General features: G+C 41.0%; 2 protein-coding genes across 2 annotated transcripts; both read left to right on the forward strand.

Moving 5' to 3' along the window:
- Positions 1 to 465: 465 nt before the first annotated feature.
- LOC112312313 (disintegrin and metalloproteinase domain-containing protein 20-like) lies at positions 466 to 2,766 on the forward strand. The gene is given in 1 exon segment (XM_024568716.3): positions 466 to 2,766. A coding segment is annotated over 1 exon segment (2,301 nt).
- Positions 2,767 to 13,351: 10,585 nt separating this feature from the next.
- LOC112312312 (disintegrin and metalloproteinase domain-containing protein 20-like) lies at positions 13,352 to 15,547 on the forward strand. The gene has a single exon (XM_024568715.2). The coding sequence runs from the start codon at positions 13,352 to 13,354 to the stop codon at positions 15,545 to 15,547; it is 2,196 nt and encodes a 731-aa protein (XP_024424483.2).
- The last annotated feature ends 498 nt before the right edge of the window (positions 15,548 to 16,045 follow it).

Below are 16,045 nucleotides of genomic sequence, written 5' to 3' on the forward strand. Positions count from 1 at the left end.
CTTTCCATTAAAACTCTTTGTTTTATATATTTACTGTGAAAATGTTCACACATGTTCAGGTATTTAAAGAACAGTATCATTAATCACTATGCGCCATTCATCTAAGTTCAAAAAGTGTCAGTCTATGACCAATCACCACTTTTTGTACACCCACAATCTCACACTGTCTTACCATTCCATAAGGGCAAATGCATGCAGTATTCTGAGTCATGTCTTGAGCCAAACACTAAACCATTTAAATCTATATGTTTTTCTTCCCCTTCCACCTTGGCCTATCCAAAACCCCCACCCCGTTTCTACTCTTTTTATTTTCTCTTTTAGTGTGCTACTCTCATGGTGTGACTTTGCCAGACAACAGATTTTAAGTCACTGCTGAATACCCAGCTCAGAGAGACAACACAGAACAGTGACACTTCCTCCCGTCATATTTTTTTCTCACCAGTGGCTGTGTATGGTGGCTCCATAATGGCCGTGGGTGAGGACCTGGAGCAAGTAAGGAACACTGTCCTGCCACTCTGGCTGGGGGTGCTTCTGTTCCTACATGAATGGTCCCAGGTTGGGCACTCCCAACACCATGGTCCCCCAGAGGTGGTGATTCCACTGAAGGTAACAATCACCAGTGTGGGCATGAAGCCTGGAGGCTGACTCTCGTACAGTATGCATTTGGGGGGCCAGAAACATATTGTCCACATGAAGGTCAATAAGCATTTGCTATCCAGACACCTGCAAGTGTTCACCTACACAGACCAGGGTGCCCTCCTTCTGGAACAGCCTTTCGTCCAGAGTGACTGCTACTATCATGGCTATGTGGAGGGGGACCCAGAATCCCTGGTGACCCTCAGTACCTGTTTGGGGGGTTTCCAAGGAATATTACAGACAAACGACATTGTGTATGAAATAGAGCCCAAAAGGCATTCTACCACATTTGAACATCTCATATATAAGGCGGACAGGAAGGACACACAATTCCCGCCCATGAGGTGTGGACTGACAGATAAAGAAATAGCACGACAACTGAAGTTTCAAGAGAGTGTTAATTTCACTTGGATGCAGAGTGGGTATGAAGGCTGGTGGACCCACAAGCGGTTTCTGGAGCTGGCAATGGTGGTGGACCACAATCGATACCTTCATCGCCAAAGTAACACCACAAAGGTGCAGTATGAAGTATTCCTTGTTGTCAATGGAATTGATAACTTCTTCAGCCCACTGGATGTTGATGTGATTTTAACGGGAATTGAGGTCTGGACTCAAAGAAACCTCCTTCCAGTAAATAACATAAGTACTCTCCTCTCATTATTTAGCGTGTGGAAGATATCCAGCTTCAATAACCGCTTACCCCATGATGTTGCACATGTTTTCGTAAAGCATCACTATGGTATTACTGTGGGCTTAGCCCATGTTGGAGGAGTATGTCACTTCCGTCATAATTGTGGAGTTGATAGTTTCATGAATGATGATGTATATGATTTTGCATATATTGTGTCACATGAAATTGGTCATAATTTGGGTATGAGACATGATGCAAAAACCTGTAAATGTGGCCATAGGATCTGCATAATGTATCCATCAAAAGCACGTGCAAGTAAGTTCAGCAACTGCAGTTATGATGACTTTGTGAACACCATTGCAAAAAAAAATTGTTTGTACGTTCCATCAAACACCGGGAACATCTTCACATTTACACAGTGTGGAAACAGGGTGGTTGAAGAAGGAGAAGAGTGTGACTGTGGCACTTTACAGTTGTGTATGAAAGACCCCTGTTGTCAACTAAGTTGCACCCTGAGATGGGGGGCTGCTTGTGCTTTTGGGCTTTATTGCCAAGACTGCCAGATCGTGCCTACAGGCACAGTTTGTAGACAACAGGAAAACACATGTGACCTCCCAGAGTGGTGCAATGGGACGTCCCACCACTGTCCAGAAGATGTGTACGTGCAGGACGGGATCCCGTGTGAGGACGGTGGCTACTGCTATGAGAAGAGATGCAATAACCGTGAAGAACAGTGTAGGAACATTTTCGGCAGAGAGGCCAAGAGTGCCAATCAGAGTTGCTACACCAAAATGAACACCCGTGGTGACTGATTTGGGAACTGCGGTATCCGTGGCTCTGGATATGTGTGGTGTAACATGTCAGATGTCCTGTGTGGGAGGGTTCAGTGTGAGAACGTGACCGAAATTCCCCTTCTGAGAGACCATTCTACTGTGCATTGGACTCGCTTCGATGGCGTCACCTGCTGGGGTACCGACTACCACTTGGGGATGGCCATTCCTGACATTGGTGATGTGAAAGATGGTACAGAGTGTGGTGCAGAGCATGTGTGCATCAAAAGGAAGTGCGTCCATCTGTCCCTCCTGGTCCCTGGGTGTTCCCCTGAGACCTGCAATATGAACGGGGTCTGCAACAACAGAAATAACTGCCACTGCAACCATGAGTGGGACCCTCCCACCTGCCGGGAAATGGGCCATGGAGGCAGTATCGACAGCGGCCCACCCCTTGCGAGAAAAAGTGACAAAATGGGGGAAAAAATGATGTACTTGCCACGACTTTGGCTGATTAATTTTGGTCTTGTATCATGCTTGTTCATTTTGGGTTTTATGAGATTCAAAAGAACACATAACAATGAAGAGCAGAATGTTCCATCTTTAACCGAAACAGAGCAAAATGTTCTACCTTTACCTGAGGAAGAAGAGCAAAATGCCAAGCCTTTACCTAAGGAAGAAGAGCAAGATGTTCAATTTCACAGAAGGATGAACAGCAAAATGTTCTGACTGCATCATAGAAAGAAAAGCAACAATTTAGAGTTTCAAAAAAGAAACTGAATCTTATCAAATTTCCCATGTACCAAGTTTTAGTCTCCTTGCTGTAGAAATGTTACAGAACTGTGTCACAGACCATTGGCATAATCCCCGAGATAATTTATTATTTGGGATCATAAAACATTGGCCATTAAACAATTAGCCAAATATGCTAATTCCTAGAGTATTTCTACTTTGCATTATTTTAAATAATTTTAGTGTTTAATTGTTCATAGAATTAGTCTCTTTGTGTTTGTGAGCAAAGGCACAGTTACTGGGTAATGTGTATTTGTGTGATTTTAATTTGCTGTCTCAATCCCAACCATCCTTCCCATTTGTACTCTGCTTTGTCCCAAAGGGAATGCAAACACACACATCAAATTTCTTCTTTGCCAGTCCTCTCCTTATTAGCTTCTGCAATAGTGGGCAACTTAAGGGAGACTGGAAACCTGGAAATTTTTTTATTACTATTCATGCCAGTCTTGCCACATTAAGAGCTCTCACCTTTCACGGATAGTAACTTTCAATCCACACATTATTACAATGTATAATATAGGCGTGGGCAAAAGTGGATTTACAGTTGTGAGTATGCGAAACACAGAGTTTATTGTTTTATTAATCATTAATTATTGTACTATTTTCCATATGAACTACTGTAAGCCTACTTCCCCCCATCCCTCGTATAGAATGTGTATGTATTCCATGGGGTTTACAACCATTTTCCCAAAGTCACAATTGCTTAATTTAAGAGTTTTGTGGCAGGCTGAAGAGCTAATCTGAAATTTCTCAAAAGCATAGTTTCCTAAAATCATGGTATATTTTGGACACAGGACATAGGAAAAGGAGGCTGATCGCAAGCATTTGTACTGTCTCCTGATAGCACACTCATCTGATATTAATGTTGCACATGGCAAACGGTTGGAGAGTTGGATTGTGAACTTCTAGGTGATAGAGATGAGTCCCCCATAATCTTTTAGAGCTGAGAAAATAGAGTCACATAAAATCACAAATGAAAGCCTTGCAGGCCCATGCCTGAGCAACACAAGAAAAGGAGAATTTACCCAAGATTTACTAAAAACTCACCTCACAAAAAAACAAAAATAAAAATAAAACCTCATCTTACCCGGCACTATTCATGACCTAAGGCAATCAGCTTCTCGCACAGAAGAAAGAGAGGGAACTTTCTAAAGAAGCCAACTGGAGCCCTGGCTGGTGTAGCTCAGTGGATTGAGCACGGGCTGCAAACCTCAAGGTTGCCAGTTTGATTCCCAGTCAGGGCACATGCCTGGGCACATGCCTGGGTTGTGGGCCAGGTCCCCAGTAGGGGACATGTGAGAGGCAACCACACATGGATGTTTCTCTCCCTCTCTTTCTCCCTCCCTTACCCTCTCTTTAAAAATAAATAAAGCCTTTTAAGAAAATAGTCAAAAAACTTATTTAAAAAGAAGCCATCTGGAGCTTTTTTGGTTGCTTACATACAATTTCCTGCAAACAATTAACCAGTTGATATGGTTAAAATGTAGGACTTGTTATTAAGAAAAAAGAAAAGAAAAAGAGAAACTATAATGTGAAGGTGATCCAGATAGTGGAACAAGAGAACATTAAAAAAGTAACTATGATTAATACATTTTTAAAAAGAATAAGTATACAAAATACGTGAAAAAGTGTAGAGTATCTTCAGTGAGTCGGAATATATAAAAGTATCAACTGAAATTTTAAAACTAAAATATGAAAATTATAAGAGTTCAGTCAATGGTTTGAACAGTAATTTGGGCATGGGAAAATACAAAATCATGTATCTGGAAAGCAGTGCAATAGAAAAATTCCCACACTGATTGATGTACACAAAAAAATAAAAGCATAAATATTGAGCCTTAAAAATTACGGAATACACAAATGTTCTAACACCCCTAGTAATGGAGAATTACAGAAAGTAAAAAGAAAGAAGAGAATAAAAATACATTTTACATGTTTGTCAGCAATTTTTGTAAAGAAAAAAAGAAATGTCAGCAAACATTTCTCAGAGGCACAAATATTATTTCTTTCTCTGTTTCTTTCATTTTCTTCTAGTTGTGAGATCTTTAATAATCTGTCAAATTGGTTTATATTTTTTCTACCTGCTAAAATTTTCTGGTGACCTCTTCTACTAAGTGTTATGTTTTGGTTATTATAATATTCAGCTCAAGATTTTCCATCTGGGTCTATGTATGTATGTATGCATGTATTTAACATTTTTTGTTTTTATTGATATTCAGAGGTGCTTTCCATACAGCTAGGATTTGGTTAGAAGATGTGCTTAATCGCCTTGGGCCAGTAAAACTCAGTCCGTTGTTCATAAATGATAATGGTGCTTTGGGACCAGACACGACACTTCCATTGTGACCGATTGGGTGCACTTTAGCACGAGTGACAGACTTCTAGACGCACAAGGGTGAGTAAGATCCAGGAGGGGGCGTGTTGGCTGTTTCTTCCCTTGGTCTCTTTGTTAAATTTCTGGTGGTCTTCCATTGGCTTGTTGCTATTAGGTTCATGGAGTTAGCCCTTCTTAAATGCTTGGTACAAAAATCATCACTTTCAAAACATTCTTTAAACTTCTCCATTATGGATACCAAATGAAGTCAGTTTACTCAGACAGAGCTCTTTCTATGACATCAATTTCCCCAAACAGGACATCTATGCCACTACACAGGAGCTGTAGACAGTATAAATTTTTATCACAGTGACATGCCCACTCTACAGGGTGATGTAGGAGAAAGACAATAGACCTTGGTCTTCTTAGGTTGCCCTTCCTGGTGTGAAACAGTTACTCTACAAACAAGATGGATCAAGCAAAACGGGGGTCTCAGTATTCTAGACCTGTTGTGCCTGAGGCAGAACTCTCACCCTTTGAGGGACAGCTGTTCCCGTGTAATATAGAACTCCCAGAACCGGTTCTAGGGAAGCAATGGGTAAGCGTGATGTCTGTACTTGTTGGATGAACGACAGGGCTATATTAGTAATTTAGAGCTTTGAGACTTGCTTTTTGCGAAAACTCCCTCACCTTGAATTGAGGCAGCAAATGTTTATTTCATATCTTTAAAGTAACTTCCTAAAATCTATGCTAAACCTTCCAAGGACAAGTGGAACCAGTTCAACCACTTTTCCCTTTACAGTTGCAAATATCCTTCCTTTCTGATGTAATTAGCAACACCCTCTCCTTTGTTTCTGTAAAAAGTAACCATCTAAAGCAAACCTATGCATAGTAAATGAGGACCATCCTCAGTGTAATGTGCCCAGAAAAGCAATAAAAGCCTGTCAAGGCAGGGGTTGGGGTGCTCTCCCCTTGAGAAAGTGGATGTGCTGTCCCTTTTCCTCCACAGCACTTGGTAGTCTGTGTGAATTTGTCTCATCTCAGCCACAATGCAGCGGACACTGCAGGCCAGTGACCTCATCAATAGATATTTTGATACTCTCTTTCTTTAACCTTTATTAAGTGATGAATACACCATCCCATTATACATTGGAGTTTTCTAAATCTGACTGTATATATTATCACCATTGTAAGAGTGTTGTATATTTTTGTGTTTTATGTCACTACTTCAAGTGTTTTCATTTCAACTTGAAGAGCTCTTTTAAGCAAATGTTGCCAGTCATGTCTAGTGATGTTCCTTCAGCTTTTGTGCATTTAAGAAGGTCTTTATTTACCCCTCAAATCTGAAGAATAAATTTAACTGATTGAGTTTATCAACTGGGAATTTTTGTCTTTTAGCACTTTCAATACGTTATTCCATTTTAAATCCAAAGACAGCATAATGAGGGTTTCTTTGCAAGTTGCCCATTTTTCCTGGCTGTTTTTGCAACTCTTTATCTTTAATTTTGATACTGTTTCATTATACTGTGTGTTGGGGAAGGACTTTTAACATGGGGCGATGTATTATCTACTTGAACTTCGATGTCCAGTCACCACCAGACATTGAAAGTTTCAGCTATTATTCCTTGAACTAAATTTTCTACCCCATCCCTCCTCTCTTCCAGAACCACAGTTATTTTGGTGTTCCTCCTTTTGACTGAGTCTCAAAGGTGGGTAGGCTTTTTTTCCTCATATTAATTAATTTCTATTTCTTTTTAACTGTTTTTAATAAGAAAAATTTAATTAAATAAGCTTGAAAATCGAATTGGCTTTATTAAATGAATCAGGAAGTTTCTCATCGAGCAAACAGAAAGATATTCCAGGAGATTACACAAGATGGAAAGGTTTTATAGAAAGGAACAAGGCAATCAACAGCAAGGGAAAAATAAAAGTTCATTGGAGGAAAATTAAAGTTCAAGTGATAATGGCTTTTTGTTGGCTGAGCTGTGACATTTCATTGGGCAGGTTGTTGTTGGAAAAAAAGGAAAAAATCTTCCTTCCTCTTGCTCGGGCAGTAAAGTAGCTGCACTTCCCGTCTGGGAATTCCAGGTAGTCTCTTCTCTTCAGGCTCTGTAACCGAGGTCTTCTGTTCAGTGCGAGGGCATTAAGAGTTCCCTTACAGGCCTTTCTGACTCCAATTTTAGTTGAGGTCCCCTTACAATTTTTTTAAATCATCACTGTCTTTTTCTCCATTTCACCTGCTCAGCCCTACTACAGAAGCTCCATATTGTATTCTTAATTTTATTCACTAAATTCCTCAACTCCAAAATTTCGGTTAGTTCTTTGTAAGCGTTTCTACCTTTCTTGTAAATAACCTATTCTATTCATTGATCTTTTGCTTGATCTTATTGAACTCTCTTTCTTCTCATGCCTGAGATTTTCATACAGGTATCATCATCAATTCCTAGTAAGCTAGATAGCATTATTCCATGTCTCTGGTCTCAGGTGTTAGAGAATTACTGATGTCTTTTGGTGATCACATATTTCCTCGATATTTTTTAAACTCTTGTATTTCTGTGTGGCTGATTTCTCATTTGAAATGCCTTTACCTGTTCTCTTCAGCCAGGGAAGTGTGCATTGCTGATCTTTCTCTGGGGATCTAGAGTTTATGATGGTAGATCTGCTCCACTCTTCTGGGCCCCTTTGTGTAAGAATTCTCAACTTTTGTTTTCTCTTCTTATAACTCACTAGGTTTCAAAAAAAATCTCTTTTTGTTTTCTTAAAATATGGCATTGAACTTTCAGTGACTGTGTCTTCCTTGCCCACAGACCATGGAACACTTTTCTGGGGCCACTCAAACTACTCAAGTTGCTCTTAACACACAAGGGTGCCAGCCACAGAGTCAAGGGGGGATTGGATTTGGCAATGGGGCCTTTGGGCGTGCCTACAGTCCACAGGAGATCCTCCAGTGGGGTGTTCACAGGGGCAGGAAAAGACTTTCTACTGAAGTCTTGAAGCCACAGCAAAAAACACTTTTCCTTCGTTCTCTTTGGTACCCTCAGAAATCAGGGTGCTGCTCTACCAGGTTTCTGCACCACCACCACCACCCCCATGGTCACTCACTGCCTTCAACCTCTACCCCTGGAAAGGTCGCCTCTTGGACCTTTTCTGCAGGGAAGGTCGCTGCTATTGCTTCCAGACAAATTAGTCCCATGCAGTGTCACCCTCTGCACAGGGGTAGCCCTTGCGCTTTCCACTGCCTCTAAACTTGTCCTCATCCAGCTCAAATGGTATGCTGCAATCTCCTTTCTGGTTACTCCACTTCTACACATTTGCTCTCCCCTGTGTGTCTTCCCAGGTCAGTACTCTCCAGATTTTTTCCTAGACAAAAACAAGTGGAAGTGGGGCAAACTCATCAACACCTTGGATAAACAGTCCTTACCAAGATGTTGTTTATTTTCTAATCCACTAATGCGCAAGAGTCCTCCAGGTCCAGAAAGAGGAAGGCCTTTAACTGGTTGCCTTGGTATTTAGAATTGGGACATTTTGTTGCTAAGCAGTAAATTCTAGAATAAGGAGGAACTGTAACTTGCTATCATGATATTTAGAATTGGGAGAGTCTTCTTCATAAGCAGTTAAATCTATAACATAATTGAGTGAGAGATGAAAAGGAAGTGATGTTTTCTTCATCATGTAAAGTTCCTTGTTCATAGAAATTGGTGATGTAAACTGTCTGTGATAAGACCGTAGCTACAAAAGACCACAGGAACCAGTCATTTTACTGCTGGTAAGTAACTCAAGAATTTAACTATAAAGATGACAAACACTAGTATTTTGTGTATACAGGAATATACACACACAGACATACACATCAGCCCAAACATTATATAAATCCTTTGCCAATTTTTCAGATCTTCAGGAGGATCTACTTATTAGGGCTTATTCCGCTCTATTTATCTTTCTTGAGAGCCAGAAAATTGTGTATTTGATGGGTTATTACTTATAGTTTGGAAACTACTGGACTTGGCTACAAAAGAAAAAGAGAAGGTGGTATTAGGGTACAGCCATTCTTGAATTTAATGATGATGTGGGGAAATGATAAAAGATTTTACAAAAATGATTCCTGAGCGTCTACTGTGAAGTGTCTATACTATTACAGCACTACCCATGTTACTCATGAAAATGTTATATTCTCTCAGGAGGTGTGTCTCTTTAGTCCTTGTATAAAACAATTCTATGAAGACAAAAGTAGCCTGGCTCATATATTTTTGGAGTTTGTTTTCCTATTACCTGCTTGTAAACTGAGGTATTAGGAATAAATTTTGACTGATGTATGTTGGTTATATTCACCCTAATAGCACTCCATAAATAATTCTTTTGCATCACAAAAACAATCCATACTCCATAATCATTACCAAATACAGATCAAGAGAGACAGAGAGCCAATCAGAATTTTATCATTCTACTCACTATTTAGAGGTGGTGTTCTCAAAGATTTCCTTTAAGGATCTCATTCTCTTCTTCTGGGATCTTTGCATTTTGTGAAATATTCCTCCTTTTTAGTTCTAGAGAAGTGCCCACCCATCCTAGGATCTCAGGTCACTTCAATGATGAGTATAGTGTTCAGCCTGACAGAAGTCCCCTGCCAACTTTCTACAAAACTAAAGCAAAAACATAGGAAATGGCAGATCCTTATTAAACATGCCAAAAGTGAAAACACCTTGGTTTTATAATTTAAACTACTGCTATTGAAATTCAGTAATGAAAACTTCTGAAAACAAAGACGATAGATACTCAGCTGAGTGTCCTATATATTGAGGAGGAAATGTAGAAAATCAGAAACAATGTGAGCAACAAAGTATGAATTCTTAAAAGCATAAAGTGGTTGAGATAAATATCAGGTCATGATTTCCTTCTTCTGCCTGAAGCATCAGGCTGTCTCATCCCATTTGACAGTTTCCACGTCTTATGCATTCATTTCCCTAAAGACGCTCTATGAGTTTCCCCCCAGCAGTTTTGGCAGTCAGTTGTAAGAGTGGCAAAAACAGGAAAAGCACTAATTTTCTTTGGGTTGAGTATTTTAGTCAACAGTGTTTGAATCGATGGAGTCTAGAGTTAGGCTATAATGGTAAAGAGTAAAATAAAGGGAACATAAGAAGTGTGAATAAATGAAAAGAAGAATTATTTATGTCCTCTATAAATGTGAGGAGTATCCTTGGCTGGTGTGGCTCAGTGGATTGAGTGCCGGCCTCTGAACCAAAGGGTAACCAGTTCCATTCCTAGTCAGGGCACATGCCTTGATTGTGGGCCAGGTCCGCAGTAGGGGATACGTGAGAGGCAGCCACACATTGATTTTTCTCTCCCTCTCTTTCCCCCTCCATTCTCTTCTTTAGAAAGTAAATAAATAAAATTCTTTAAAAATGAGGAGTAATTGTTGATTAAGAATAAACATTATGGTTAACTATTTAACATATAAAAGTTAGGACAATAGAGGGCAAGAATAAGATCTAGGCCTTTGTCATAGGTCAATTAGCAAGTTGGTTGCAAGTAAGTAGTAAAACTGAAATCAACTGGGTGTTGAATGGGGTGTCCATGTGCCTTCTAGACCCAGAATGCAGGTAAAGGAATTGGTGGATAATGTGTTATTAAATCAGATGCCCGGTTCTTTGAGGCTTGTGCAGGACCGATTTAGGACTTGGTACAACAGGAAGAAAGGTCAGTAGTGGTTTAATGAGATGGCCACCAGTTCAGTGCTTTGGAAGTGGCTTTGGTAATCAAAGCAAATTGAGACCAGATATCATCAGGTCTGTGTGACACCTGAAGAATCTGAGAATGGAAGTGTTTCTCTCTGCTGTGCTTCCCATGCTGTTGGCACCAACGTTGACAGGTAAGTTTAGTAGAATCAAGTGGGATAAGGAACTTTTCATAAATGAGAGTAGAGAGAAGATTGCTGTTGCTTTCCTAAAAGGAAGATTCCATAAGTGACAGGAAAATGACTGCTGTGAAAAGAGGTTAAGGAGCATGAAATAAAGATAATAATAACAATAATAAAGAACTAAGCAGAAATGAGTCCAGGATCTAGGAGATGATAGGCCCTTAATCAGCCACCTGTCATTTTTGGAATACCCACTAGGAGAAGTGGATTTGATTAGTCCATTTTAGATCTCTCATAGAAGACTTCACTTTTCTGTGTTTTTTCAATTATGCCAAGGGTTCTAACTTTAAATAATGTTACTTTAATATAGAAGACGGTGGATATTTTGGTAGATAAATAAAAATGAGTATTTTTGATGTAAAATATTGAACGTAGCTTTACAAATTCCCAATCTGTATTGTTGCCCCAACCACTCTGTCCAAATTTGAACTCCATACAACTTAATTTTCTTGACCTGCATGTTCATTTATGTATCTCGGGTGGATATCCCTGGGTCTGCACATTATATCTTTCTACTAACACTTTTATTCAAAGAAGAAAACAGCAAGTTGAGTTGCCAGGCATGCACTGTGCTAGTATCAGATTTCATTGTTAACAAATATGAGAGGACACTCCCCAAAATGGAATTATCTTCCGGAGGGCGGGCCCCTTGGAGTACAGGCTTCCCCCGCTATGTGGGTGTTCTAGGAACCCGTCTGTGTCAGTGCACCAGCTGGCGTTGTTGTGAGCAGCTGCATTGGACCTCAGTGATTTTCTCTTTGAAGACTCCTTCAACAGGTTTGCCCAGTTCATGGAGGGTGATTCATGAGCTCACCTGCCCACACCATGCTGGGTGTTCAGCAGTTGTTGACCAAACGAGCATGACCCCTGTGTCCCACCCTCCCTATTCACATGATCTTGCCCCAAGGGACTTTTTTTTTTGTTTCCCTGGATGAAAAAAAGGCCTCAGAGGGAAACATTTTGCCAATGCGGAAGAGGTAAAACCAAAAACAGCAGAAGCACTAAAAGGCATCCAAATTGATGAGTTTAAAACTGTTTTGAGCAGTGGAAAAAACATCTCAATAGGGGTATTACATCCAGTGCAGAGCACTTTGAAGGTGACTGAAGCTTAAACACGTAAGAATAAATAAACAATTTTTTATAAACACATTCCAGGTTTTGGGGGGTCCACCCTCATATGTGATAATACATTTGTATTATTGAGATAGCTTTTTGTTTTAATTTTCATAGAAGATAAGTATATGTATTTGTATTTATAAAATAAATACATTTTAAGGTTGAACTTGGGAACTGGTTACCTTGCAATCTTAGAAACGTGGGGACTTGGAGGCCTTCACCACGGAAAGACAACATATTGCCTTCCCGTGTGCTTTCTTCCCTCCTTTAGGATTTATTGATTTCTGAAGCTACTTTATTTTGCCTTCGGGACACTCCCACCTCTGAGTGTTTCTCTACCAATTAGTCTGATTCCTTTCATTTCATAAGGCTAGGGCTTTTAAGATGTTGTTCTCCTGAAGAGTATAATCAAATATAAACTTTTTAGATAATCTGTCGCCAGACCAATACGCTCCCCCTCCAGTGCCACCCTTGTCCATTGAATATAGAACTTGGTGTGCTTACAGTAGATGCTAATATTTGGAGAAATTGGATGCTTTGACCCTCCCAGTTTCACAAGTTTAAGTGATTAGAAAAATGCAGAAAGGAAGGACTATAACTAATAGCCTGCTGTGTAGGATGTATATATTACAAACAATGAGAAACAATAATGTGTGTGAATACTTTTTATCTCTCCTAAGGAAAATGACTAAATAAGTCTTCTTTTGATAGTCAAAGGAAGACCTATATGTTGATATTCATACAAAGTCCATACATATACATTAAGACTCCTTCATGAAAACATGACATATGTTCACTTTGATATATTTACTGTGGAATGTTTCTCATGTATTCATATATTGAGAGAACAGTATAATGAATCCATGTGTCCTTCATCTAGGTTCAGGAAATATCAACCAATGGCAGTATTCTGTGTGTTGTCTGGAGCCAAAAACTAACTCTCTTTAACCCACACCTTCTCTTTCTCCTCTTACTAGACCTGCTTATAATGCCCATCTCTGTCTCTGCTCTTCTTTTCATGATTTTGTAGTGCTGTTTCTCCGACGGTGTGACTCTGCCAAGGTCAAAATAAAGGTCGGCACTGTGTGCAGCCAGCTCAGACAAAGCAGACACGACTCTGATGCTTCTTGCCCTGCCCTCCTATGCTCTCACCAGGGCCTGCATATAGTGGTTGTGCAATGGCGGAGGGTGAGGCCTTGGTGCATGTGAAGATCACTCTTTTGCTGCTCTGGCAGGGTATGTTTCTGGTTCTTTCTGGATGGCCCCAGATTGGAAACTCTCAACGCCATGGTTCCCCAGAGGTGGTGATTCCCGTGAGGCAAGCCAGCAGCAGGAAGCTTCCAGGCTGGCTCACTTACAGCCTTCATTTTGGGGGCCAGAGACACATTGTCCACATGAAGGTCAATAAGCATTTCCTGTCCAGACACCTCCCAGTGTTCACCTACAGTGACCAAGGTGCCCTCCTAGAGGACCAGCCTTTCGTCCAGAATGATTGCTACTATCATGGCTATATGGAGGGGGATCCAGAATCCCTGGTGACCCTCAGTACCTGTCTGGGGGGTTTCCAAGGAATATTACAGACAAACGACATTGTGTATGAAATAGAGCCCAAAAGGCGTTCTACCACATTTGAACATCTCATATATAAGGTGGACAGGAAGGACACACAATTCCCGCCCATGAGGTGTGGATTGACAGATAAAGAAATAGCACGACAACTGAAGTTTCAAGAGCGTGTTAATTTCACTTGGATGCAGAGTGGGTATGAAGGCTGGTGGACCCACAAGCGGTTTCTGGAGCTGGCAGTGGTGGTGGACCACAATCGATACCTTCATCGCCAAAGTAACACCACAAAAGTGCAGTATGAAGTATTCCTTGTTGTCAATGGAATTGATAACTTCTTCAGCCCACTGGATGTTGATGTGATTTTAACGGGAATTGAGGTCTGGACTCAAAGAAACCTCCTTCCAGTAAATAACATAAGTACTCTCCTCTCATTATTTAGCGTGTGGAAGATATCCAGCTTCAATAACCGCTTACCCCATGATGTTGCACATGTTTTCGTAAAGCATCACTATGGTATTACTGTGGGCTTAGCCCATGTTGGAGGAGTATGTCACTTCCGTCATAATTGTGGAGTTGATAGTTTCATGAATGATGATGTATATGATTTTGCATATATTGTGTCACATGAAATTGGTCATAATTTGGGTATGAGACATGATACAAAAACCTGTAAATGTGGCCATAGGATCTGCATAATGTATCCATCAAAAGCACGTGCAAGTAAGTTCAGCAACTGCAGTTATGATGACTTTGTGAACACCATTGCAAAAAAAAATTGTTTGTACGTTCCATCAAACACCGGGAACATCTTCACATTTACACAGTGTGGAAACAGGGTGGTTGAAGAAGGAGAAGAGTGTGACTGTGGCACTTTACAGTTGTGTATGAAAGACCCCTGTTGTCAACTAAGTTGCACCCTGAGATGGGGGGCTGCTTGTGCTTTTGGGCTTTGTTGCCAAGACTGCCAGATCGTGCCTACAGGCACAGTTTGTAGACAACAGGAAAACACATGTGACCTCCCAGAGTGGTGCAATGGGACGTCCCACCACTGTCCAGAAGATGTGTACGTGCAGGACGGGATCCCGTGTGAGGACGGTGGCTACTGCTATGAGAAGAGATGCAATAACCGTGAAGAACAGTGTAGGAACATTTTCGGCAGAGAGGCCAAGAGTGCCAATCAGAGTTGCTACACCAAAATGAACACCCGTGGTGACCGATTTGGGAACTGCGGTATCCATGGCTCTGGATATGTGCGGTGTAACATGTCAGATGTCCTGTGTGGGAGGGTTCAGTGTGAGAACGTGACCGAAATTCCCCTTCTGAGAGACCATTCTACTGTGCATTGGACTCGCTTCGATGGCGTCACCTGCTGGGGTACCGACTACCACTTGGGGATGGCCATTCCTGACATTGGTGATGTGAAAGATGGTACAGAGTGTGGTGCAGAGCATGTGTGCATCAAAAGGAAGTGCGTCCATCTGTCCCTCCTGGTCCCTGGGTGTTCCTCTGAGACCTGCAATATGAACGGGGTCTGTAACAACAGAAATAACTGCCACTGCAACCATGAGTGGGACCCTCCCACCTGCCGGGAAATGGGCCATGGAGGCAGTATCGACAGTGGCCCACCCCCTAGGAGAGAAGAGAATGACAAGCAAGAATGGAAGTATTACCTGCTGCTATTTTGGTTTATTCTTTTTTTGATAATACTATTATTATTATGTTTGATATTTGGGTTCTTGATTCGAGAAGAGCTCAAAGAAAACAAACAGCAGAATGTTCCAACTTCATCTGAAGGTGTAAGAAAGTGACAATTAAAAAAGAATCCCAGCTGATCTTTCCCATGTATTAACTGCCAGGCTCCTGGCTGTAGAACTGTGAAGGCAAACATTGCAGCCCGTGCCCTGACTATCTCTGGGGTATTTTATCATTTGGGATCATGAAGAGCAGCCATTAAAAAATTAGCCAAATTTACTAATTCTGGGCCTATTTCAACTTTCCACTATCTTAAAAGTGGTGAATGTTTCATCGAATTGGTCTCTTTCTGCATCTTGAGCAGAGGCATGGCTCATGGATGGGGTGTGTGAGCTTTTATTCTGCTTTCTGACTGGTCCCAGGTTGGGCATGTTGATACTCACCTCCAGACGTCCTTCCCATTTTCCTCTGCATTTGCTCAGGGAATGGCAACCTGCACAGTCCTCCCCATCACTTTCTGCCAGTAGTGGGAAGAGAGGGAGAGGGGGATGTTGGGGAATTTTTCATTGGTGTTCCTATCACTGTTTCCTCACTAAGAGCTTACACTTTGGCAT

The sequence above is a fragment of the Desmodus rotundus genome, chromosome 9, assembly GCF_022682495.2.
Source record: "Desmodus rotundus isolate HL8 chromosome 9, HLdesRot8A.1, whole genome shotgun sequence".
In the NCBI taxonomy this organism is placed as follows: domain Eukaryota; kingdom Metazoa; phylum Chordata; class Mammalia; order Chiroptera; family Phyllostomidae; genus Desmodus; species Desmodus rotundus.

Coding starts and splice junctions, on each gene's coding strand:
- LOC112312312 (XM_024568715.2), top strand. CDS start 13,352: ATGGCGGAGGGTGAGGCCTTGGTGCATGTGAAGATCACTCTTTTGCTG.